The following is a 25,990-nucleotide window of genomic DNA, read 5'->3' on the forward strand; positions in this document are numbered from 1 at the left end:
AAAAAATCGAGCTCGAGCTAATAATAAGTCGAGCCGAGCCAGCTCGCGAGCTGGCTCTTATATTTAATATTTTTGTTTTAATTTTTTTTTTTAATTTCAAGTACTATTAAACGACTTAAGAAGTTAGTTTGCATATGAGTATTTGCTTAGCCTAACTAGTCGAGTATGGAGCCTGAGTCAATACAGCAAGGCATTTGGTTTCAAAGAGAGAGGATATGCATCATTTTATAGATAAGCAAACTTAGAGATTGATGTTTTCTTAACAATGTGGGACAAGTTAACAGGTTGCATTCAGACTGCATTGGGGCAACGCCCCCTACAAAAAAATATTTTTTTAACGTCTCTCTCAATCCCCCTCACCAGTCACCACGAATCTTCCACCTGAACTCTCATTTCCCACTCTCTCACTCTCGCTCACCAGACAGGTAGTGATAGTGTTTGGGTCTGTTTGATTCTTCAATAGTTTATGCCTTTCGCAATCTCCCTCAATAGTTTCTGCTTGATTTTTCTTCCTTTCGTTTGGGTCTGCTCTAATTGAATCAAGGTCTTTTTAAAGATTGCTCTCTCTCTTTGATCACGAAGGGTCTAGAATTTTTCATTCTCTAACGCTTAAATATAAATGCAATTTTAAGGTTTTAATAATTATGAGATTTATAATTAATTATCTATTACTTAGTTTATATATATATACACACACTCGAGCTTATACGAGCTGTTCACGAGCTTAGCCGAGTCGAGCCGAGCTTGCTTCGTTTAATATTCGAGCCAGGATTTGTGTTCATTAAGTGCTTCATTTAATATTCGAGTCGAGCACGAGCCGAGCCCGAGCTTGCTCGCGAGACGTTTCGCTCACTTAACAGCCCTAGCTGCGAATGCTCTTACATTGGGAATAAGAAGAGGGTAAAATAGTTCCAATAAAAAGTGAAATTACCATTTTACCCCTATTATAACTAATAGGTTTATCTCTAGTTTTTTTTTTTTTTTTTTTTTGAACTTCCGGTCCATAACATTGGTGCTACCAACTTTAAAATGTCATATCGGAGTTCCTTAAACGGGAAATATTAGGTGTTTTTATTGTGTTTTTATTGTGTTTTCTTGATCTTAAGTGGATAATATTTCTTAAAAATCAAGTTAGAGAAATAATAGTTTTTTTTTTTTTCTTAGAAAATAATATACACCTAAGATCAGAATTATAAATAAGATATTCCGTGAGCAATGGAGGCAAAATAGGTAATGTGAGCCATAAATTATTTCTTTTGCTTTTGATTTTTTTTTTCCAAAATACCCATATTTGTAAAGTTGAAATACCTTAATTGCCCCTTAATCAATAATTCACATGAGTTGACTATTGGATTAACGAAATGTCATCAAAATGCTCGCCCACTGTTTGAGATAATGCCCGGTAAAAGATGTCTCTCATACACGACTATGATAATGGGCTTGGCCCAAAATGATTGTTGGCGTGAGACTGTTGAGGTTTTTAAGGATGATAAATACTACACATTTTAAAATTTCTTCTCAAAAGTTGATTTTTAAATAATGTGTTATCATCCCATGAGTTGGTAACACACTTTTCAAAATAATAAATCTCATGAGATAGTAACATATTATTTAGAAATTAATTTTCGGGAAGAAAATTTAGAATGTGTAACACTTCGATATGAAGTTTGCAGGTGTGGTCCTTATTTGTAACTGGGATCTAATGGTTGAGATTAAGTGTTAGTAACAAATATGATTTAACAATCATAATTAAATTATCATTATTTGTAACTGCGATCTAACGGTTATGATTTAAGTGGATTTTTATTCAAACGGTCAAAACTTGTAAATTGTAAGATATTTCAATGTTCGGCTTTTGTAAATTTGTAGATATTTTTTTTATAGATGGATAAATAAAGGAAAAAAAAATACACAATACTCTTTTTAAACTACCACCCACTTATTAATGTATCCCGTAAACTACTAACTGTGTCAATGTCCCCCTAAATTATTTACAAAATGAAGACAAAAATACCTTTCATTAAATTAAAAAAACTCTACAAATTAGAATTTTTAAAAAATTATAAAACTAAAAAATTATTTATAAGGATACGTATAAAAAATTATTTTTTAAATTTTTTTTATAAAAATATAGAATTAAAAAAAAAAAAGGAAGAAAAGAAATCAATTTATAAGGATATTTTTTTAATTCTTTTTTCGCAGAAAATTAAAAATTAAAAAAAAAAAACTACAAATCAATTTATAAGTATAGTTTTTATTTTTTTTATTATTTTCAAAAAATTTTAATTTTAAAAATTTTAAAAATATATAAAAAGTAATTTTTGTTAGACAAAAAAATTAAAGAGCTAATATATATATAAAATTATTATTTTATTTTATTTTTTACTTTTTTTCCTAATTTATAAGGATATTTTTGTCTTTTTAAAATTTTTTAATGATCATTTTTGTCTTTTAACTGGCCTTAGGGGGACATGGACATTTGTTGGTAGTTTAGGAAGACATTGACATAATTCGTAGTTTGATGGGACATTGACATTAGAATGATAATTTGAGGGAAGTATGTATATTTTTCTCACAAATAAAAAAATATTTGTTTAAGTACATGAAAATTACGGATCATGATTCTCAAGAATGTAAAGAACTCTAATTTATAGAGGTTTTTCCAGTTTTTAATAATTATTTTCAACTTAAATGCTTCATATTGATTGATTCGACATTTATAATGTTTGATATATATATATATATATATATATATATATATCAATCTTAGTATCACCTGTGATAAACGTTGAACTCAGAAAATCTAAATCATTTTATTCGAAAATAATAGTTATGATTCAAAGAACTCTAATGGGTTTTGATAAATAAAATTAGTAATATTTAGATTAGGTTAAATAGATTTATTAGGCTAAAATTATAAAAATTAATTTTAAACTAAAAGATCCAAAATTTGACAACTAAGTGTTTATCATTTTTTTTCTATGCATATTTATCATTTTTTTTTTAACGATATCTCTTCATTGATATAACAAATAAACGAGGCAAAATGCTCTCTCTCTCAATACAATTTGAAATATCCACAATCAAAACACTATCTATGACACATACAACAGTCTCTCAGGCTAATAGAAGATAATATCTTTGAATATCGCTGTCTCCATCAGTTTTAAATATGTAGCAAACTCGAGCAAATCACGTTTCTAGTCGCTGCCCGATCATTGATGTTTTTCTTTTTGGAAACTGATCATTGATTTTTGGGCTTGTTCTATAGATTTTTGTAGAATGATCTTCAGCAAGGATTTCTCCCGTTAGGGTGGAAATCCAATGGAGATTAAGAGAATTTGAGAGACAACATAAATCAGGAATTGTTACAAAATGTGTTCTCATGAGACTCTATATATAGAGTTTCAATCACAACTCTTAACCAAGAGTTGTATCCTCTTATTAGATAACTTGCACCTAGAAGTTATTACCTTCGTGTATGATTAATTAGGTGTGACCACACTTAGAATAGTGTGATCACCTTATGCACCATAATCTCCCACTTGATCATACTATTATAATTGGTAATGAACTCTAGTTGTACATGATTATCTTTGGTACCACAAAACATGTCAACTTTTTATCTGCTAGTGCTTTGCAGATAGTAGTTAGATCATAACATTCTTGATGTGTGCAGACTTATGTTATTTCATTTGATTGCACATTTTTATCTTATGTGTCTAATTGACGACATACTAGTTAGGGGTGTCAAAAAATACCGGCAAACCGGGACCAGAATTAGTTTCGGATTCGATTGGAAAAAAACCAAAAACCAGAGACCCCGGTTCCGGTTCCGGTTTTTGACACCCGGTTATAACCGGTTAACCGGGTGCATATATATATATATATATATATTGCTTTTATTTTTACTTTTTAGTGTTTAGTTTAGCTTTTAGTATGGGGAAACTTCACTTACCCCCCACAAACTTACGTGCCTTTTGCAAACTTTGATTTACTTTCACTTTCTCCCTTCCGTTAGGATTTTCTATGAAATCCTAACAGAGCTCCTCTCACGTGCCGCACATGTGGTTTACTTTTGCTAAAAGACCCATTATACCCCTACCCCTTGAAGACAGAACCTTAAGTGTCCTTCTTCTTTGTTATGAAATTTTTTGGATTAAAACCTCTTCTTCACCATTTTAGAGGACGGGTTTTCCAGACACTCCCAACCAGTAGCTGCAACACCCACATGCAACAGCTTTGAAATGAATCTCAGGCTCTCCATGGAAGAATTCTCCTACAACCACAACCACACCAACCCTCCTACCCATGAAGACGCTACAGCTGCAGCCACTGATCTGAACACCGACAACGCAGAGCTTCGACGAGTACAGACCCCCGCCGTTCTGGTACGACTGGTCGTGATACGGCGATAAAGTTTGGTGGATCGACTCCATTATCGAATCATACATGAAAATTAAAACATTACACTACTACATCAATTTCTTGAAAATTTAAACTAAATCACTAATTAGGCGTCAATGAAACAATACCCATTCAATTACCCCAAATCAACACTCACAACCCAACATAAATTACGAGCAATCGTGAACATAATCTTCCAAAATTAGTCTTAATTGTCATATGGGTATATCAAAGAAGAAAGGTTGGACGCCTCCGTAGCTTTCCTGCTTGAAGTCTTGAGGGTTCACGAGAGGGTGGGGGATATGGCTATTGTGTTCGATTTGATGCAAAAACAAATCATTAACAGGAACTTGAAGACCTATTTAACTATTTTTAAAGGCCTTTACATAAGAGGTGGGATTTGGCAATCACCAATTGCGCTAAAAAAGATGTGAAAAGCTGGGTTTTTTCTCAATGCATATTCGTATAACGGGTTGATCCATTTGGTACTCCAGTCTGGCTTTTGTAAGGAGGCTTTGGAGGTTTAAAGATGAAGAAGAACCTGGGAGCAACAATTTTTGGTTTCAATCGCAAGAAGGTTTTCATTGCAAGAAGGAGGTGAAGAAGAAAGATGTGTTCTATCTGAATGGGCAAGAGTATAACTGGTATATCAGCAAAAATAAATCACATGTACGGCACGTGAGAGGACCTCCGTTAGGATTTCATAGAAAATCCTAATATAAGGGAGAAAGTGGAAGGAAATCAAAATTAGATACACTAAAGTGAGAGATTTTGAACGTTAAGGGGTGTTTGCAAAAGGCGCATAAGTTTGTGGGGAGTAAGTGAAGTTTCCCCTTTTAGTTTAGTTTTTAGTTTAGGTTTCATTGTGTTTGTAATATGTTTATGAATTATTTTTATTGTAGGGGCTATTTCTTTTGGTTGATAGTTTATTTAAATACTTGGTTTTATTGATTTTTTTTTTTTTTTTTTTGGGTGGGGGGGTTTGAATTGTTGTAGTAAGGAGGTATTTCTTGTGGTTGTTGGTTTGTTTAAATACTTGTTTTTATTGTTTTATTTACGTTTGTTTGTTTTTTTGTTTTTTTTGTTTTTTTTTTTAAATATATCATACTCATTCATTGATAAAAGTTGCGAGCCTAAAGCTCTTACAAATAGATCAAAAAGCTCTGAAGTAAATTATAGCCGAAGCTAAAGATACAATCATCAACAACATACCAAATTAACCAAAACACAGCATCCGCTAACCTATGACTAAATATCAGGTTTAAAACTCAGATCTGCATCAAACAGACACCATCTAATGTATAGGTAGCGCTTATTCCTCAACCTTAAGAGCAAAACCCCCAAGCCGATACTTAATCCTTGGCCTTGAGAGCAAAACCCCCATGCCAATACTTATTCCTCGGCCTTGAGAGCAAAACCCCCAAGCCGATACTCATCCTCCTCGACTCGAAAGCCAGGATAAAGTTTACATCCACAACCCAAGGGCTTGGACCAATAATAATGGGCAGTAACCGGGCGCAACAAAGCAGGAGGAGAGAGCCTTATTACAAGCATAAATAAAACCATACAGGGAAATAAAGGGAACAGTAAAACTAATGCAGGAAAAGAAATTACAGCAAAGAAAACCAAATACAGGGAAACTCAAAGGAAATACAAAACAGAAAAAACAACAATACAGGGAAAAAAAACGCGAAAAACACTCAAAGTGGGTCACGGCAGTCGGAGGAGGCCGATCGCGAGCTGGTCGGAAACCGCGGCGGAAGGTGGCACAAAAAGCTTGGCGTGGAAGGGGCGCATGAAAAGACCCGACAGCGAACGGTGAGCAGGAAAGCGGGCGAAGAGGAGATCGGCGGCACACACAAACAAACAGGGAGGGGGAGAGTTTGAGTGAAAACCCCCAAAAGCAGTACCCACAGAGAGAGAACACAAGCACAACATAACAGAAAACACCAAAGATAGAAACAAGCCTAAAACAAAAACCGGGAAGCAAAGAAGGGAGGAGGGATGCAACCCTGAGGCGGCGGCTTTTATTTATGTTTGTTGTTGTTAGGAGATATATCTTTTTATTGTTGGTTTGTTTACATATATTATGTATTAGCCTATTAGCTAAGCTTTTAAAATGATTTTTAGGGCATTTACAAAAATTGGATTTTTATTTTTAAGGCCCATATAGGCAAAAACATTGATTTTTTTAGGATTTTTGGGCTTTTTTTAAGTTTTTATTATTATTATTATTATTTGGAACAATCACAACAAAGCCCAATTTAGTGGGACAAAAAGGCTAATAGTTTTTTTAAAAATGGGCTAACTATGTGCAAAAACTAGGCTTATTTTAGGCCTAATACCTAAAATAAGCCAAAAATACAATTTTTAAAAAAATCGGTTACCCAGTTCTGGTTTTCCAAAACCAATAACCGGGGTACCCTGGTTCCGATTCCTGGTTTTGACCAGTAATCGGGAACCGGGACCAGGTTGACACCCCTAGGTGACTTTACTTGCTATGTAATTTAAGCAAATAACATTAATTATCCATAGTTGGGAATACAATCCACACCCATTCTACAATTAATGATTTTTACATAATAGTCATATGTAAACATGTATTGAATCTTTCATTCAATTTCTTTCCTTTAAGGTTATCCCAATTTGAGATTTATATTGACACTTCTCTCCGATGTTTTATTACACTATCGGTATACAGATATTATACCAAACTTAACATAATGCCTTTGGGTAGACTTTACATTTATGTCAATTTATAATGTTTGTTACATACAAATGTCATTCGCCCAAAAAATATTTATTTAATTTAATGAGGCAAAAATGCATACCATCATTCATTCAAGCATCCCTAAATCCTTCTGATTATGCCATGAACCATGTAACTTTATCTTAATTCTTAAGTGTTCCTTAATCCCATTTTTGTTACATGCTCTCTAAATTTATTTAGAGATAACCCTTTGATAATGGGATCAACTACCATCTTTATTGAGGGAATAAATTCGACTTTTATTTCACTTCTCTCCACTATATCTTGAATATAGTGATGACTTATGTCAATGTGTTTGCCTTTAGAACTTTGAGCTCCATTTTTTATTAGAGAGATGACAAACTTATTATCACAAAATACATTGACATGCCTATCTGGCATTCCAAAGTTTAGACTTTTAATGAAACGCTTAATTCAAACTGCATTGCTCACCGATGTGCTGCATGATATATACTTAACTTCCATTGTGAATTTTGCAACACAATTTTGTTTCTTACTTAACCAAGAAACAGTTGTTCCCCCAAATAAGAATACATAGCCACTCATAGATTTTTTGTCATCTAGATCTACTGCAAAATCCGCGTTAGTGTATCTAGCACTGTTTAGATCTCCTAATCCAAAACACAAACCCATGTTTTTAGTGCTTTGCAGATATCTAAATATTTTTTTTACTGCTTGCCAATGCTCTTTTCCTGGATTGGATTGATATCTACTAACCGATCCCACAGCATGACAAATGTCTGTTCTTGTGCTTGTCATAGCATATATAAGACTGCACACAGCTTGGACATAGGGGACGGTTTCCATTTCAAGAATTTATGTTCGATTTTGAGGACACATTGTTGTGCTCAACAGGTGTGCTTAGGGGTTTACATTTGTCCATATTAAACCTTCTAAGTACTTTCTCTATATATTTCTCTTAATCTAAGTATAACAATTTGGAGGTCCTATCCCTTGAAATTTTTATTCCCAAGACATAGGTTGCTTCACCCATGTCTTTCTTTGAATCATTTCTTAGCAGTTTCCAGTCAATAGTATGTCATCTACATATAATGACAATATAATTAACTTATCATTGTCGTTATATATGTAAATACATTGATCTAGTGGACTTACCTCGAAATCGATCTCCATGATAGTATCGTGAAATTTTAAGTATCAGGTCTTGAGGATTGCTTTAGCCCGTACAGTGACCTCTTCAATTTATAAGCATTTTCTTCATGTCCATTCACATTGAATCCTTCTAGTTGAATCATATATGTCTTCTTGCAATTCTCCATTTAGAAATGTTGTTTTTACTTTTAATTGGTGCAACTCTAAATCCATCTTAGCTACTATGGATATGATTATTCTTACCAAGGTGAATCTTGCTACAGGCAAATAAGTGTCAACGAAGTCCACACCTGGTTGTTGGGTGAATCCTTTGGCTACTAACCTAGCCTTGTATTTATCAAGACTTCCATATGCTTGAAATTTCTCCTTCAATACCCATTTACATCCAATGGCTTTTCTTTGGTGTGGTAGATCTATGAGCTCCTAGACATCATTTCTATTGATTGAGTCTAGTTCATCGTTCATTGCATCAATCCATTTGTTTGCATTTATAGCTTCTTTGAAACTAGTTGGATCATCTTGTAGGTTTATATCATCTACACTTAGTACATAATGATCTTTAAGTATAACTGATGGTCGTCTTTGTCTTTTAACCCTCCCACTATTTTCAGGATTAGGGTCATTTAAATTCAATCTTCTTTTACTTCCACTATCCTGGAGGTTTCTAATGTTTTCATCTTCAAATGAGCTTTCAAAAGGTACTGGTTGTGTAGATTTTTCATCTTCTAGTTGTGTAGATTCTTCATCTTCTAATAGCCTGGTATCTTCCATAGGAGTGATTTGATTTGAATTTTCAAGAAAAACAACAAATCTACTTTCTATCAATCCCTTCTCAGAATTGTAGAATCGATATCCACTACCATTCTCAACATATCCTATGAACCTGCATTCCCATGTTTTATCTTTTAATTTATCCCTTAAAGGTTTTTGGATAAATACATAAGCTTTACATCCCCAGACTTTAAGATTTTCTATGTTGGGTTTCTGACCAGTCCAGATCCCATAAGGAGTTAAAGGTTTGGATTTTGTCTTAACCTTGTTGAGTATATAAGTTGATGTGGATAAAGCGTCTCCCCAAAAATGTATAGGTAAGTCAGTAAATGCCATAATTGATCTTGTCATTTCCATTAAAGTTCTATTTCTCCTTTTTGCAATACCATTTTGTTGGGGCTTATATGGCATTTTGTACAAATGTTTTACCCCATTTTCTTTGTAGAAAATATCCATAGCTTCGTATTCTCCCCCTATCATTATTCAAGTTTTTAATAGATCTCCCTAATTGTTTTTCTACCTTCAATTTGTATTCTTTGAACTTATCAATAGCTTCAAAATTGTTCTTGATGAGGTAGATATATCCATACCTTGAATAATCATGAGTGAATGTAATAAAGTATTTCATTCCTTTATGTGTTTTAGTTATCAATGGTTCACAAATATCTTAGTGAATTACTTCCAATAATTCTGATGATTTTCAGTGTTTTGAAAAAGACTTTCTAGTCATTTTTTCTTTTAATACATGATTCACGTATATTAAAATCTCAAGAATTAATATGTGGTAGTAATCCACCCTTACTCATTCTTATCAATTTATTTTTATTAATATGGCCTAGTCTAAAATGCCATAGATAAGAACTATTGTCAGACACACGTGAGTAATGTGAAATGGAAACTTTATTATCAACTTTAATTAAATGTATATTATCCACTTTAATACCCTTTATAGAAGTATTCCATTTCCTAATGTAGACCTTCCAAGATTTGAATTTGATCTCGTATCCTTTGTTATCTAATATAGGAACTGATATCAGATTTCCCCTGATACTAGGAACATACAAAACATCATGCAAAACAATAATTGAACATTTGCCAAAAATCTTACACTTTCCTTCTCCTAACACGTCACTATAGATGTTATTGCTCATGTATACTTTATATTATCCAGCTGCTTTCTCTTTGAAGTCCACAAAGAATTCTTTGTCCCTTGTTTGCTGTTGAATCTATTCACTATGAGCTCGAAGTTTGTTCTGCCATCATTACTTCAATGATTGTCATTTCTATTTCCTTCTGTATTTTATTGCCATTGATTTTTGGACAATTTGTTTTGAAATGTCCAACTTTTCCACATTTGAAGCATGCTCCTTTAGTTTTGACTTTACTTTTTGGCTTACCCTTCCATTTTCTTTTAAACTTTTTGGGTTTGCCTCTGAATGTAGGAGCTCGAACAGTCTGAGATACATTTTGGGTCATCATCAAATTGCTTGTTGTTCCTTCTCTCCTTCTTTTCATTCTCTCCTCTTCGAGTACAAGTAATACTAGTAGAGAAACCATGGAGACCTCTTTTCCACTAAGTATTAAAGAAGCCACCACATGTTCCCATGATAAGGGGAGACCGTTAAGTATGGTGGTCACCTGCATTTTATCTGATACAGGATGACCTGCATTTACAAGCTCTTTTGCAATTAATTCCATTTGGTTTACAAATTCGCCCACATAGTCATTTTCACTCATACATGCACAATTATACTTATCTAATAGTAATTGTATGTGCGTATCAGACCTTGACCATACTTTGCCTCCAATGCTTTCATAATTTCTTTTGCAGTCTTGTGACCTTCAAATAGAAGAATGATGTTGTCCTTCATGCTATGAATAAGTGTGGCTCTCGCCATTAAGTCGTCTTCCATCAATTTTTCATGCTTCTTTTTGGCTTCTCCATTATTCAGGTCATCTGGATTGGGCTTCTCTAATGTGAGGGTGTATTGTGTTTTCTCATGTATCAGTACATAAGAAATGTGTTGTTTTCACATTCTAAAATTCATCCCATTGAGACTTTCGACTTTAGAGGAATCAACGCTACCTTTAATAGCCATTTTAGAAATTAGATGTAACAATATAATAATAATATTTACAATTATAATTTTTTAGTACGATTTTTACAATTGTCTTAATAATAATATCAAATGTGATATGTGGTTCTAATTATTACAAACCAATAATAACTGTGAAAGAATAAAAATAAAAATAGTAATAATAATAACAACAACAGCTATAAAATCAATTGTCACCATGATAAGTTAGTCGGGCCTGATAGTTGTTTGTTCAAGTAACCCTTATAATAGGCCAAATCTATGAAAAAATGTTCTCTCTAGGGTCTCTCTGAACTAGAGGAGAAGTAGTATTGCACATCTGGTTTGTGCGCATTAGCAAAACAAATCCTGTGATAAGGAGTGTGGAGCGAGACAATGGCGGATGATCTAGCAGCTATGTGGGGGAAAATTTCCCTCTCGGAGGATGAAATTCTAGGAGTGGATTTTCATGAGGAAGCTTTTGAGGGACTTGTTCAAAAGGGCCAGTCGTGCTTAGTTGGAAAACTCCTCTCAGACCATGTCGTGAGCAAAGAGATGATTAGATCCAAACTGATACGGGGATGGAAACCGAAGGGGCCAATGGCCTTCAAGGTTTTGGGTGAAAACCTATTCCTTCTGAAGTTCGAGAAGAATGAAGATAAGAAACGCGTATTGGAAGGGAGGCCATGGATCTTCGAGGGAACCTTGTTTTCGGTTGAAGATTTCGATGGTAATACTCATCCAACTGATATGGACTTCTCATGGGCAGCTTTCTGGGTACGCATGTACAAATTACCGCTTGCCTGTATGGGGAAAGAGATGGGTCAGAGACTGGGGGCTTCAGTGGGAGAGGTGGAAGACGTGGACGTGAGTGAAGATGGAGAAGGTTGGGGGGAATACCTCAGGGTGAAGATTAAAATCAGCACCTTGAAACCTCTAGCCAAGGGCCGAATGCTGAGAATGAAAGGAAAGGAGATTTGGATCCCTTTCCAGTATGAGAAAGTGCCGAAATACTGTTTCCGGTGTGGTCTGATCTGCCATGGAAAGGATGGATGTGAACGGAGAGATGTAAGGAGGAAACAGGGAGAAGACAATGTTTTTGAGTATGGCCCATGGTTACGTGCAACCTCCCCTAGGCGGGGGATGCAGAGGGAAAGAGGAAGGAGGGGTGGGGAAAATTATCCACAAGAGGAGTGGGGTAGGAAAGAAGCTGGACGGCACTGGCGGGGATCCCGGTGGGATGAGTTTACCGGAGACTATGACCGGAGCACCTCCGGGGACCAGGTCCTGCATGGGGATTTACCAAGTAAGGAATGTCCAAGACTTACGCCAACTTCTCCTCAATCACGGGATTCTCTCCAGGTGAGAAAGGAAAGCTGGGAGGGTGGCGAAATTTTTGCTGGTAGACAGGCTGGGAGCGCAGGGGAAGCAGGGAAAGGAAAAAACATTTTGGGAAAGGAACCTGATGGGAATTATGGGGTATTTTCTCAACGGCTGGGGGGCGGCAAGTCAATAAATGAGTTTGCGATTTCTTTCCCTACTGATCCAGATGCCTTTTCTGCAACAAAAGGCGTTATTTTTGGAAGCCAAAAAGAAAAGAAAACTGGGGTTCTAACACGTACACAAAAAGGAGCCCAAAAAGGAACACGTGGACAGGTTAGCAAGGGCCTCAAAGTAGAGGGGGGCCAAACGATGGGCCAAGTTGGGCCAAGAGTAGCTGATCTCGCAGCCCTTATTGCCCAACATACAGCAACGGGACCTCCAGCGAAGAAAAGGCAGCGAAATGCTTCAGCAGAGAAGGAGCTACTAGAAAGCTTGGTTAATGATGGTGCTAGCTCGGGAGAACTTGATGGGAAATGGGAGATAGGAACAGGAGAGGGAAACAGCTCTCCAGCGGGTGCAAATCATGTGGCGGAGGCTATTGATCAGCCCCGCCGCTCATTATGAGTATCCTAAGTTGGAACTGCCGGGGGCTTGGGAACCCCCGGACAGTTCGGGACCTTTGCCGTATGGTGAAGGAGAAGCGACCCAAATTGGTTTTCTTAATGGAGACCAAGCTGCCGACACAGCGTATGGAGCGTATAAAAATGCAAGCTGGGTTTGGTAGCATCTTCGTAGTGAATAATGTTGGACGTAGCGGTGGATTGGCACTTATGTGGAGTGAGGAGATAGTTGTAAAAATTCAGAACTACAGTAGGCGGCATATTCATGCAATTGTGCAGCTGGAGGTGGATGGGGTAGAGTGGAAGTTTACCGGGTTTTATGGGCATCCCGAGGTGGGAAAAAGGAAAGAGGCGTGGAGTCTTCTTCGACATCTCTCTTCATTTTCCCCAGCGGCTTGGCTATGTGTTGGAGATTTCAACGAAGTCACAGAAGATGCTGAGAAATTCGGAAGGGTTCCCAAGTCCCGATGGCAAATGGAAGCATTTAGAGAAACATTAAGCTTATGCCAATTACATGACCTGGGTTATTCAGGTGCGAAGTATACCTGGTGCAACATGCAAATGGGCACTAACCTGGTGATGGAAAGATTGGACAGAGCGACGGGCACTGATGAATGGAGGGATTTTTTCCCTGTAAGGAATGTGGAGGTCCTTGCAAACCGTAGTTCGGATCATGCCCCTTTGTTGGTAACATTTGACAAAGTTGCAGGACGGCAGTGGCATAGAAGCAAGAGATTCAGATACGAAGCGGAGTGGAGTTCGAATAAGGAGTGCAGGAATCTCATCACCCAGGTGTGGAAGAGAAAGTCTTCGGGCACTGCAGTGTGGAGAGCAGTTCGGTATAAACTAGGAAGGAGCAAAATGGAATTGAAGAGATGGGCCGTTGCTAACAAATCTCCTACTGATGGGCTTATTGAATCCAAAACAAAAGAGCTCCAGAAATTCCAGCAAGATGCAGATGCCCTGGATTTGGTGAAGATGGGTCAACTCCAAAAGGAAGTGAACGAGATGATTGAGCAAAATGATACTCACCTCAGGCAACGCGCAAAGGTGTCCTGGCTGAACTATGGTGACAGGAACTCTAAATATTTTCATGCATGCATTAACCAAAGGAGGAGATCAAATGCAATCCATTCAATTCTAGATGAGGAGGGGTCAGTATATTCCTCTCCAGATGGAGTAGAGCAGGCGTTTATTTCGTATTTCCAGGGGCTGTTTCTAACATCTAGGCCGAGTGGTATTGAAGATAGCATGGAAAACTTATCAAGGCGTGTTACTCCAGAGATGAACACAGGGCTCCTTCGTGAGGTCACTGAAGAAGAAGTGAGTGCAGCTCTTCACCAAATGGCACCCTTCAAATCTCCAGGCCCTGACGGCTTTCCAGTGTCTTTTTATCAAAGCAATTGGGAAACAATGGGACATGAGGTATGTCGGGCTGTTCATAAATTTTTTCAAACTGGAATTTTGGATGAAGGAATCAACCACACGCACATTGCTTTGATTCCCAAAGTCAAGCTACCTACAAAGGTGTCGGAGTACCGACCTATTAGCCTATGCAACGTTTTGTATAAAATTTTATCTAAAGTATTGGCAAATAGATTGAAACCCATATTGCATATGATCATCTCTAGCAATCAAAGTGCATTCATCCCGGGGAGACTCATTTCGGATAATGTTTTGATTGCTTACGAAACTCTCCATACCATGCAATCCCGGATGTGGGGAAAGGAGGGTTATATGGCCATCAAACTCGATATGAGTAAGGCCTATGACCGAGTGGAATGGGGTTTTTTAAAAGCAGTTATGGAACGAATTGGTTTTGATCCTAGATGGGTTGAATTAATTATGGCATGTATCACTACTGTCAAGTACTCAATCATTGTAAATGGGCAGCCGGTGGGGTGCATTCGGCCGACTAGAGGAATAAGACAAGGGGACCCTCTATCCCCTTATCTTTTTCTCCTTTGTGCGGAAGTACTAAGCTCACAACTTCAGCAAGTGGAGCGAACCGGTCTCCTAAGGGGTGTCCCCACCTCTCCGAGGGGGCCAAGGTTAACTCACTTATTTTTTGCTGATGACTGTTTATTATTTTGCAAGGCTAATTTGATTGAATGGCAGATTCTGGAGGGGTTGCTTGAACAATATGAAAAGGCATCAGGGCAAAGGCTCAATAAAGACAAGACATCGGTTTTCTTTAGCCGAAATTCTAGCCAAAGCTCTCGCAATGAAATGCTGCAATCAATAGGCGTTCCGGCTGCTAAACGCTATGATCAATATCTGGGGCTACCTGCCCTAGTGGGAAAATCACGGGTTCGGGAATTTCAGCACATCACGGATAGGGTTCGGAAGCGGGTGAATGACTGGAAAAATAAATTCTTATCCCAAGCGGGTAAGGAGATCCTTCTGAAAGCAGTGATCCAGGCTATCCCAACCTACTGCATGAGTATTTTTTTACTTCCTAAAGAGTTGTGTAGGGAGCTAAACTCTATAATGCAGAAATTCTGGTGGGGACACAAGGAGAAAGATCGGAAGATCCACTGGATGAGTTGGGAAAAATTGAGCATTGCAAAAACAAGTGGTGGAATGGGATTCAGGGACATCCACTCTTTTAATAAGGCACTTCTTGCCAAACAGTGCTGGCGATTGGTTCAACAACCGGACAGTTTATTGGGAAGGATTTTTAAAGGAAAATATTTTCCCACGATAAGCTTTATGGAGGCCAACATTGGGAGCAGACCCTCCTTTGCATGGAGGAGTCTACATGCAGCCCGGGAGATCATACAAGAGGGCATGTTATGGCGAGTGGGTGACGGCAAACAGATCTCAATATGGGGGGCCAAATGGATTCCTAGACCAATTACTTATGCAGTGCAATCTCCTCTTAGTCCTCTGATCCCACATGCAGCCAAGGTGAGCGACCTTATCAATCAACGTATGGGGGAATGGAATACCTCATTGATCAACGATGTGTTCCAGGCGGATGAAGCTGAGATAATCTGCAATATTCCAATCAGTAAATATGGGCAACCTGATAAGCTGACTTGGAGACCATCTGCCACAGGTGTTTTCACAGTCCGTAGTGCATACCACATGGTGAGGGAGCAGCAAGCAAGGAAAAATGGAGAAGGCTCTGTACGTTCAGGCTTCTTCCCTATCTGGAAGGAACTATGGGGTCTAGATCTACCAAATGCTGCAAAAGTATTCTTATGGAGGGCTTGTCAGAACATACTCCCTACCAAGGATAATCTCCGAAAGAGGGGTATTCTAACAGAAGATTGCTGCATTTTCTGCGCCAGAGAAGCTGAAACTGGACTACACGCACTATGGGAATGCCCGGCTGCAGTAGATGTATGGAGTGCTAGTAATCGCAAAATTCAGAAGAGCCACGGCATCTTTAGTTCGTTCTTGGAGGTAGTGGTTGATTTAATGGAACGTTGCAATCGACAGGAGTTACAACAGGCGTTTTTGGTTGCCAAGAAGATATGGGCGCGACGAAATGCCGTGGTGCATGGAGGTACGTTCAGTTCCCCGACCAATATTATCAGAGAAGTGGAAGTGATCATGCAGTACACTAAGGTAGATACGGAGGAGAGGGAAACCGGGAGTGACCAGAGATCAACCCAAAGTCCAGCGAAATGGGATCCTCCCTCGTTTGGGCGATTTAAGGTGAACTGGGACATAGCCATAGACAAAACTCAGAACTGTATGGGCATTGGGGTCCTAATACGTGATCATTGGGGCCAAGTATGTGCTGCTATGTGTAAAAGGCTTACTGGTATCCAAGAGCCAACCGTGGGAGAAGCAATGGCAGTCTTGGCGGCGGTGGAGTTTAGTAAGGAGCAAAATATCCACGATATTATACTTGAAGGGGACTCTTTGATGGTGGTTCAAACTCTCAAGGATCCTTAGCCTAGCTTGCGCCCTTTTGGACATATAATCGATGATGCACGAACTTTGCTCCATTAGCGGAGAAGCTGGATGGTGCGTCATGTTCGAAGGCTGGGCAATCAAGCTGCGCATGGTTTGGCGAAGATGGGTGTCCAATGTCCTTCTGAGCACATATGGGTGGATGAGACCCCAACATGTATTTTGCACACCGTGAATTTAGAGCTCCATGCTCTCCCAAATTTAGAACCCTGATAGGTTCTAGATACTTGGTTTTATATTAATGGAAGAAATGGAAATTATGTTGCAAAAAAAAAAAAAATAGGCCAAATCTGGATCTGGTGGACTGACTCGTTCACCCATCCTCGGGAGAGTGTAGTGGTGTATGCTCGCAGGCCACGGGTCCCTAGGGTTTTGCACAACGGTCCTAACAATCCTTAAAGGATGTGGACCCCTCAGGCGTCTGTTAGATGATATCTCCATCTTTGCCTAATCTGGAATAATGAACTCAACCTCCTTGTATTACCTTGGGGACAACCAACAGGACCGAATAAACCTCCGGTTCACGCTTCGATGGCTTTGATTAGAAGACCTCCTCTTTCCCAGTGATTTCTTTGATTCTTCTGTTGAAAATTATTAGCTCTAAAGGCTGTAATGTTCTTCCCCTTGAAATCAACTTTCCAACTGTCCAAATCGGGGTTGGAATGGGCAAGAACGAGCAAAGTTACCAAAACCCCTTGAACTGGCCGATTCATGTGAACCGGACGGTCTGAACAAACTAGACCGGCAATATACGGACCAACGCTTGCAGATGGCACCTCAGCGCGCCACGTGGCTCGGCTTCTCGGCTGGGTTATGTGGCTCGGGTTAGTCTCCGAATCGGGTCCTGAATTTGGGCGTGTCAGGGGGTTAAATTCCGGGTTTGGGCAATTCCTGAAGTTGGGCTGAAAATATTCAATTCGTTGGGCCTGGGCTTATTTTTTCTGGGCTTGGGCTCTCAGGGTTGACTTACGGGCTGTATATTTCCACTTTAGACCGAATTGGAAGGGTTGTCGGGTTAGGCTACAACGGGGCTCCGGGACGACGTCGTGTCATTTTTTGCGGGCTTGCTCTAGGATCCGTGGACCGGTACCATTTCGTACCGTTTGGGAATTTACTTGATTTTTCTTCTGCAGATCGTCTTCCTCCTCCGAAACGTCTTCCTCTTCTTCCTCTGGATCTTCTTCTTCCCACAAAGCAGGATCTAAATCAAAATCATCAGATAAAGACACCTTCGATTTTTTTCTTCCTCATACGTTCTTGAAGCAAGATTTGCATTTTGGGATGCAATTTCAGATTCGTCCAAAATGAATTTTTGTGGAAAGATTTTCTCAGAATCATCTAGCGGCATACTGAGAAATTTTCTCTAATACTTTTGTTCCAACAGGTACGTTCTCCTCAATGCATCTACGTTACCTGGATATCTTAAACCACCCGCAGTAATCATAAGTGGTTTTTCCTCTGGCTTTTCCAAGGTTTGATGTAAATTTTTGAAAGTCACAATAAAGGCCAAACTAATTAGTTGTCAGTGAATAGTTTGATAAATATCAGAGAGGAATATTTGAGGATCTTCAATCAATTCTTGTTGTTCTTCAATCTTCTTTTGTTCATCCATAACGTTGTGCTCTGATACCACTGTAGATTTTTGTAGAATGATCTTCAGGAATGATTTCTCCAGTTAGGGTGGAAATCCAATGGAAACTAAAAGAATTTGAGAGACAAACGTAAATTAGGAATTGTTACAAAATGTGTACTCATGGGACTCTATTTATAGAGTCCCAATCACAACTCTTGACTAAGAGTTGTGTCCTGTTATCAGATAACCTTCATCTGGAAGTTATTACATTTCTGTAAGATTAATCAAGTGTGGGGATGACCACACTTAAAATAGTGTGATCACCCTATGCGCCATCATGTTCATCTCCGCTACAAGTGCATTTCCAAACACAATCCCTTTTACTGCCTCTACTATAGTGACAATTTTTCTATATACCTGAAAAGTCTTTTGTATTGATCAATGATTTACTCCCAGAAAAGAACTAGAGCAAAACAAAGGACAGACCGGAAACCCAATAATGTTACTCTTAAGGATTTGAAACGATTAAACCTTCACCCCATTAATTGCTACTAAAATCAATCTAGAGAGAAGACAAACAAATTCAAAAATGAAAAAGAAACAGGAAAATACATGAAAAAATAAAACCAGAAACAAACCCACATAATAGAAAACATCGGGGGACGGCAGGGTGGAGGTAGCCGGTGGAGAGGCGCATGTCATATTGGATTTGGTGTAGTTATCATATTTGAGATGAAATGAAATGAGAAAAAAAAAAAAAAAATTAAAATCTTCTAAAGGTGGTAAATACTTAAATGGTAAGATTTGAAAACATGGTTACTATTTTTGTTTGGTTTGTTTGTTTTAGAGATTGAGATTTATGGGCTGAAATTCATTCGGCCCAAAATGATTTGTTCCCACCAGTTCACCAAATGGCCCACCCAATACCACAAAAGCCGCTTGCTAGCTTCCCTTCTCTCCACCTCCAAGGTTCCAGAGCGTAAAACGACACCGCTCTCCATCCTCCATCACTCTTCTTCTTCTTCTTCATTTCCTGCAATCAGTGTTTCCAACTTTTGGATTCGGTCCGGTCCTTGCAATAACATAAAGGTCAGATTCCAACTTTCTCTCTTTTTTTGAACTTTTCAGCTGACCAAATAGCAAAAGTCTTTTTCATGGTTCTGAAATCCTATCATATGCTTCATAATTTCTGCTTTTTGTTTGGCCTGATTTATATGTGCGATGATTCAGAAATTCCTTTTGATTTGAGCTGTTATTGGCCATGTACTATTCCTCGTTTCTGATATTATGGTTTTTGTTCGGGGAAATCGCTTGAATTATATTCTCTCCGGCAGAAATTTAATCCGTCAGATATGCTCCACATACCCATTTCGCCATTTTTATCAGCACCCAAAAAGCTACTCTAAGTATGCAATACCTTCCAATGAAATTCTATGCCTATATGTGCGCGTTTCCTTGAATTCCTTATACTCTACTAAGGCCCCGTCGAGATCTTTTAGAAGGAGAGAGCGTAAGAGATCACAATCTAATGCTGAAACCCCTCTTAATGAAGCCCAATTTCAACGTGCGGTTTCCCAGCTTCCTCCGAGATTCACTGCCGAAGAGCTTTGCAATGTCATAACCCTCCAAGAAGATCCCAAAGTGTGCTTGGGGCTATTCAATTGGGCTTCGCAACAATCGAGGTTTAGGCACGATGTTTGCACTTACCACATTACAATAAAGAAGCTTGGTGCAGCAAAAATGTACCAAGAGATGGATGATGTTGTAAACCAAGTGCTTGCTCTTCCGTATGTTGGTTCTGAGGCCCTTTTCAATACCATCATCTATTATTTCACGGAGACGCGGAAGCTGACTCGAGCTGTCAATATATTTAAGCACATGAAGAATAGCAGAAATTTGGATTGTAGGCCTTCTGTTAGAACCTATAATCTTCTTTTTGCGGCGTTCTTGAGTCGGGGAAATAATTCCTATATAAACCATATTTATATGGAGACTATTAGATGCTTGTTTAGGCAGATGGTAAATGATGGGATTGAGCCTGATATTTTTTCTTTGAATTCTCTTATAAAGGGTTATGTACTTTCTCTTCATGTTAATGATGCTTTAAGGGTATTTCATCAGATGGGTATGGTATACAAGTGTGTGCCCAACTCATTTTCCTATGATTATTTGATCCATGGGTTATGTGCACAAGGCCGCACAAACAATGCTAGGGAGTTGTGTGATGAAATGAAGGAAAAAGGGTTTCTTCCGAGTAGTAAATCGTATAACTCGGTCGTGAATGCTTTGGCTCTTGGTGGAGAGGTTGATGAGGCAGTGAGGTGCCTATGGGAGATGATTGAAAAGCGGAGGTCAGCTGATTTCATTACCTACAGGACTGTCTTAGATGAGATCTGCAGACGAGGAAGGGTAGGAGAGGCCATTAGGTTGTTGAAGGAGTTTCAAGAAAAAGACATTGTGGATGGGCATACTTACAGGAAGCTTCTATATGTGCTTGAAGATGACTTTGGAAATTCAGTTGACAAAAATCAGTTTGGATACTGAGCGTGAGATCTTCATCATTACATGTAACCTGTCGTACTTGCTTTGAATTGAAAGTTAGCTGCAACAGCTTTAAATTATCTAGTGCAAGTCTGCTAGTATTACATGCATGTTCTGAGAGGTTATGTGTGGTTAAGCTTGGGTGCAGAACTTTATGAAATTCTCCCTTTGCATGAGTTATTATCAATCATCTATAAAATTGAGAATTAAAAACCAAAACCATGATCTTCAGTTTATTTATATATTTTTTTAACAATTTATTTTCTGCTTCATTATCTTCTGTGTAAACTTTAAACCATCATATTAATTACTGTTATCAAAGTATCTTTGTCTTTTTGATAAGTTATTGTTGTCAAAGTATTTATTTAAATTACAATCTTTTTTTCATGGTTGCAGTTGAGTTAGGTCAAGCATATGATTCAAATCTTTTGGGTGTAGAAGGAAAAATCTTTCAAGCTAGAATGTTGGAGATGTAATGCCAGTACAATATGGTACATACTATGTTTGTCTTGAAACTGTGCTGAATCCATATAATTTCAGAACCACATTAATAACATATGTTCATTTGAGTTCAACTGGACATCTGCTTTGATAATTGATCCAAGATCTAAAACTTGTTTCATTGTCAAAGAAGGGGAGTCAAAAGAGAGGCTATGGTTGTTCTGTCTTACAAGTTAAGGATCTTGCATCTTGATTCACTGAAGTCAAATATCATCTTATACAGCATACTATGTCTAAAAGTTAGATTTTTATGAATTCAAGATGAATGGTAAATTTCAATTTATAATGTTTATTTTGCCATATATGCAAGTTTCATGTTTTCTACAAAAGCTTGGGGCCATTTGGTTTGAATTAGTAAAACTTTTTGTTCCCTTTATCTATGTCAATGCTATTGATAAGTTTGCTTCCTTAGAAATAGGCTGTATTTTATATGAGTTCATATATTATTGTATTTTCCGGTTCATATTAACTTGAGCTCATATTATCCTGTCCATAGTTTTGTTGGTGCCCATATGCGATCAATAAAAGGAGCATAGGTGCTTCCTATATCCCCATCTTCCAGAAGAGATTGTTGAGGTTTTATTTTTTCCCTTCCTTTCTTTTTTCAATTTTACCATTCATCAAGGTGGGATCATATTATTTGTTTCTTTCCTATATATTTCTAGGAGGCTAGTCATTGCCCTCAAATGGCAACAATGTGATTTGGTTTTGGCTCGGTTTTTTGTTGAATCGATAGAAGGTGGTCTTGTATATAGTTTGGTGTTTTGGTGGTATTTGGGTGTTTCACGCTAGAATTATGCTGCTACTTGGGGTGCCCGCACAGGCTAGACCACTAACAAAATTTAGGCGGTGGCTGCACAGCCACCTCAACCGGAACAAGGGTGGCTAATCGTCCACCTCAACCAGGATAGGGCTTTGCCATATAGCCATCCCTCTCCTCCATTGAGAGAGGACACACCATCACCATTTTTTTTTTTTTTTTTTTTAATTCTTTTATAAGTAAGGAATCAAACTCTATACCTGTTTGAGTTTTCTCAAAATAAGCAGGTGTATTCTATAGAAAACTTTTTCTCAAATAGGCCTTATCATAATACAATACTAAGAGCACTTCTTACCTTTGTGTCCCATCAAAACAATTTTTCAAACTAAAAACAAAACATATTTACCCAATACACTAAAAAGTAACATATATCTTAGTAGCTTATTCACATTCTTACATCAATATGCATCATCATGATATATTCACAAAATATCCAATTCTTTGTTTATCATAATCATTGCTTGCCTAACACATGTAAAATCATTAAAAGTACACACCATCATATTCATTCCCAAAATATTTTGCTCGTGTGAAACACAATAATCATGCCTTAAAAACAAGTATCTTTTTCCTCGGTAAGTAATATACTTACAAATATCATGATGGTTGAGAAAGATCTCCAACTCAAGCACAAACACTACAATATTACATTGCATACGCTATTAGCCTCAAATCCAACATTGAAATTCTAACTTGTAAAATACCATAAGCACTGAGCTTCTTCCAAAGGGAAATGTTAAACATCCCAAATTTTCTTCTTAAAAGTTGGTTCCTAAATGATGTGTCACCATCCCATGAATTAGTGACACACTTCTCAAAATAATAAATCTCATGCGATGGTGACACATCATTTGGGAACCAACTTTTAGAAAGAAAATTTGGGATGTGTAGGACTCCTTTCTTCCAAATACCCAAAGCAAACATAAGGTTAAAAACCACTACACCCTCAATTAACTTGATCTTTAGAGAAATTTAGTGTTTAATATCAAAATTCCCAATTTCACTCAACTCAAGAGAAATTAGGGTTTAACTCATACCTTGATTGCACAGAGAAATGGAAGTTCCAATACCGCAAATCTTCTATCTGAAGCTCTTGTATTGTATAGCACCATTCCTTACACAAAAACCCTAAGGAGATTTCTAGGATTAAACACTATACCCAAACACTTGACCTAACTTACAGAAAAAAGTCATAGTTTATACCTTTGATGAACAGTAAAATTGAAGATCCAACCCAAGAATCTTCAACCCAAAGCTTACAAATTGAGTAAAAATCGTTCTCTAAGTTCCCAAACCCAAAAATAGAGGATACCCAACAAGAGAGGGCGTGAGAGATGAGAGAAATGAGGAGAAATGCAGTTTGAGAATTGAAGTTTCTTATTTATATTGTCACGGTTTGTTTGAACAAATATGTGTCTCGCCCGAACGAGTAAGTGACTCGTTCAATATCTTGTTTGAATGTAACTTCAGACGAGTAACTCAGCCAATACTCGTTTAGCACGTTTGAACCAATTACGAACAAACAATTTTGTCCAATTCTTGTTTGTAGCTCGTTTGAATGCTAGTGCGGATGAACCATTTAGATTAGCCTTGTATGTAGCTTGTCCGATTGCCTACAATGGACGAGAACACTAGGCAACCCGTCTGATAGCTCATCTAAACGCCTATGGTGGACGAGCACACTCGCAACGCTTTCCTAAAAACTCTCTTAAGTATAATTTTATTCCTAGTGTTTTGGGTTAACAACTAAATATATTTCTAATTATTTTATTGGGCGTTACACCACCAGTGTTGGCCATTAACCTCAAGGCTTGTTAGGGTAGCTGTCCTGTTCAATTGCCAGCCTTTGGGTGATGGTTTTATGTTGATCGGAAAATGAGTCCAATTGGGCTTTTCAATTTAGTGAGAGGGGATGCTCGTGGTGGCTTACAACCTTCTTTGGCGGCTGTTCGTCGCCACTCGTCAATTGTGGTGGTGGAAGGTTGTATGGTAGTGGGTTTGGTTGTTTTGTAGTGAGAGAGGAAAAATCAAGGAGAAGGAGATGGTTTAACAATGAGAATGGAAGAATCGATGAGAAGAGAGAGGACAATGTTGGGAGAGAGAGGGATAGTGAGAAACAATAAAATAGTTGTTTTTATTTGCTTTATAACAAATTGTGTTTTGTATACTTTGAAGTTAATTTGTTGGAGAAGAAAAATGGCTTATACTAGCAATATTTAGCTAATATGAGTCAAATGTAAATATTGCGACTCTTATGTATGATTGACTGATTTATTTTCTTTTGTTTATTTGCTTGTAGTCCAATTTTTATTGGTTATAATAATTGCTTATCGAATTTAAATATTTTTATACTTTTTTAAACAAGTTTGTGACATGGCACATCCTATACACTACTCCAATTTAGGGCTGGCAAAACATGTTTGCGTGTCGGGTTCGTGTCCAACCCTATTACGACACAACACATTTAAGCCCAATCCAAACACGACACGTTTAGAACACCCAAACCCGAACACGACACATTTTATAAACGAGTAACACGACACGACACGTGTAACCCATTTATATAAACATGTCGTGTTGGGTCGACCTGACCCGACACGGCTGACCCGAATGTAACATTTAATTTAATTTAATTTAATTTTTTTGATAAGTAACCATTTTAATTTTTATGACCTAACAAAAATTGCAACCAAGCAACAAATACAATGGCAGTCTTTCCTCTACTTACTTCAAGAGACAAACACTAAAAATCTATCTATATAGATACAAAACCAAAGCTAAAAACCAAATTAATTACATGCTCATGTTAAGAAATATTAATAGATTTAGCTCAAGGTGATTTTAGATTTTTCAGGTCTCAGGTTCTGAAGCATTGCTCCACCAACTCCAAGGGAGACTTTTCTGTTGCTTGCAACTCCTGTGGGAGTTCTCGAAGCCTTTTTTCCACTCTTTGATGGACTGAGTTTTGAACTTTTGACTCAAAAGGTGCTTCCTGCTTAGCTATCAGCTGTCCCTGGATTCTCTTCTGGTCCTAAAATACATAACCAATTCAAGCATGGGTCATAAAGAGCTGCATATAAGTACTACTCATATCTGCATAGTGTTATTCAATCAGATCGTACTCTAATAATAATACGACTGGGATTTAAGCTCACAGTATTTTTAACTCTATATCCTATTGCTATGAGAAATAAAACGTGGCTAAGCAAGATCTTTACTAAGAATTTTGTTAACTAAAGCACGATCTTTCTCAGCACGTTTCAGGGTAAGATGTGCACCTCTTCCACCATTATAGCGATTATCGTCCTGAAATTCCATGATATGAAGGTGAATAAAGCAAGAAAATAACGATCATATTTGAACATTTCATTCACTCAATATCTTATAATGTCTGCTTTAAGCTGAGTCATCTATCCATCTCCACCATTTCAACATATTAACGACTGTCAACTGCTCTTCTCAGTTACTAGTTCAGATCACCCTTGGAGCTAACATTACAGACTAGACTACAGACAACATAGACCTGGTAGGGAAACAACCAAAATCTAC

General features: G+C 37.8%; 2 protein-coding genes and 1 long non-coding RNA gene across 4 annotated transcripts; all 3 read left to right on the forward strand.

The window, feature by feature from the left end:
* The first annotated feature begins 11,532 nt into the window (after positions 1–11,532).
* Positions 11,533–13,083, forward strand: LOC132163020 (uncharacterized). The gene has a single exon (XM_059573220.1). The coding sequence runs from the start codon at positions 11,533–11,535 to the stop codon at positions 13,081–13,083; it is 1,551 nt and encodes a 516-aa protein (XP_059429203.1).
* Positions 13,084–19,534: 6,451 nt separating this feature from the next.
* On the forward strand, positions 19,535–25,595 carry LOC132164667 (uncharacterized). 2 transcript variants are annotated; one of them, XR_009438404.1, is made up of 4 exons: positions 19,535–19,668; positions 21,517–21,611; positions 22,118–22,197; positions 25,287–25,595. It is a non-coding gene; the product is annotated as an uncharacterized LOC132164667 (long non-coding RNA). The 2 variants fall into 2 exon arrangements; XR_009438405.1 differs by having other exon boundaries at positions 25,296–25,595.
* LOC132164666 (pentatricopeptide repeat-containing protein At2g27800, mitochondrial-like) lies at positions 19,675–21,409 on the forward strand. The gene has a single exon (XM_059575210.1). The coding sequence runs from the start codon at positions 19,867–19,869 to the stop codon at positions 21,121–21,123; it is 1,257 nt and encodes a 418-aa protein (XP_059431193.1). The 5' UTR covers positions 19,675–19,866; the 3' UTR covers positions 21,124–21,409.
* Positions 25,596–25,990: the final 395 nt, after the last annotated feature.

Source organism: Corylus avellana, chromosome ca10, assembly GCF_901000735.1.
Source record: "Corylus avellana chromosome ca10, CavTom2PMs-1.0".
Lineage (NCBI taxonomy): Eukaryota > Viridiplantae > Streptophyta > Magnoliopsida > Fagales > Betulaceae > Corylus > Corylus avellana.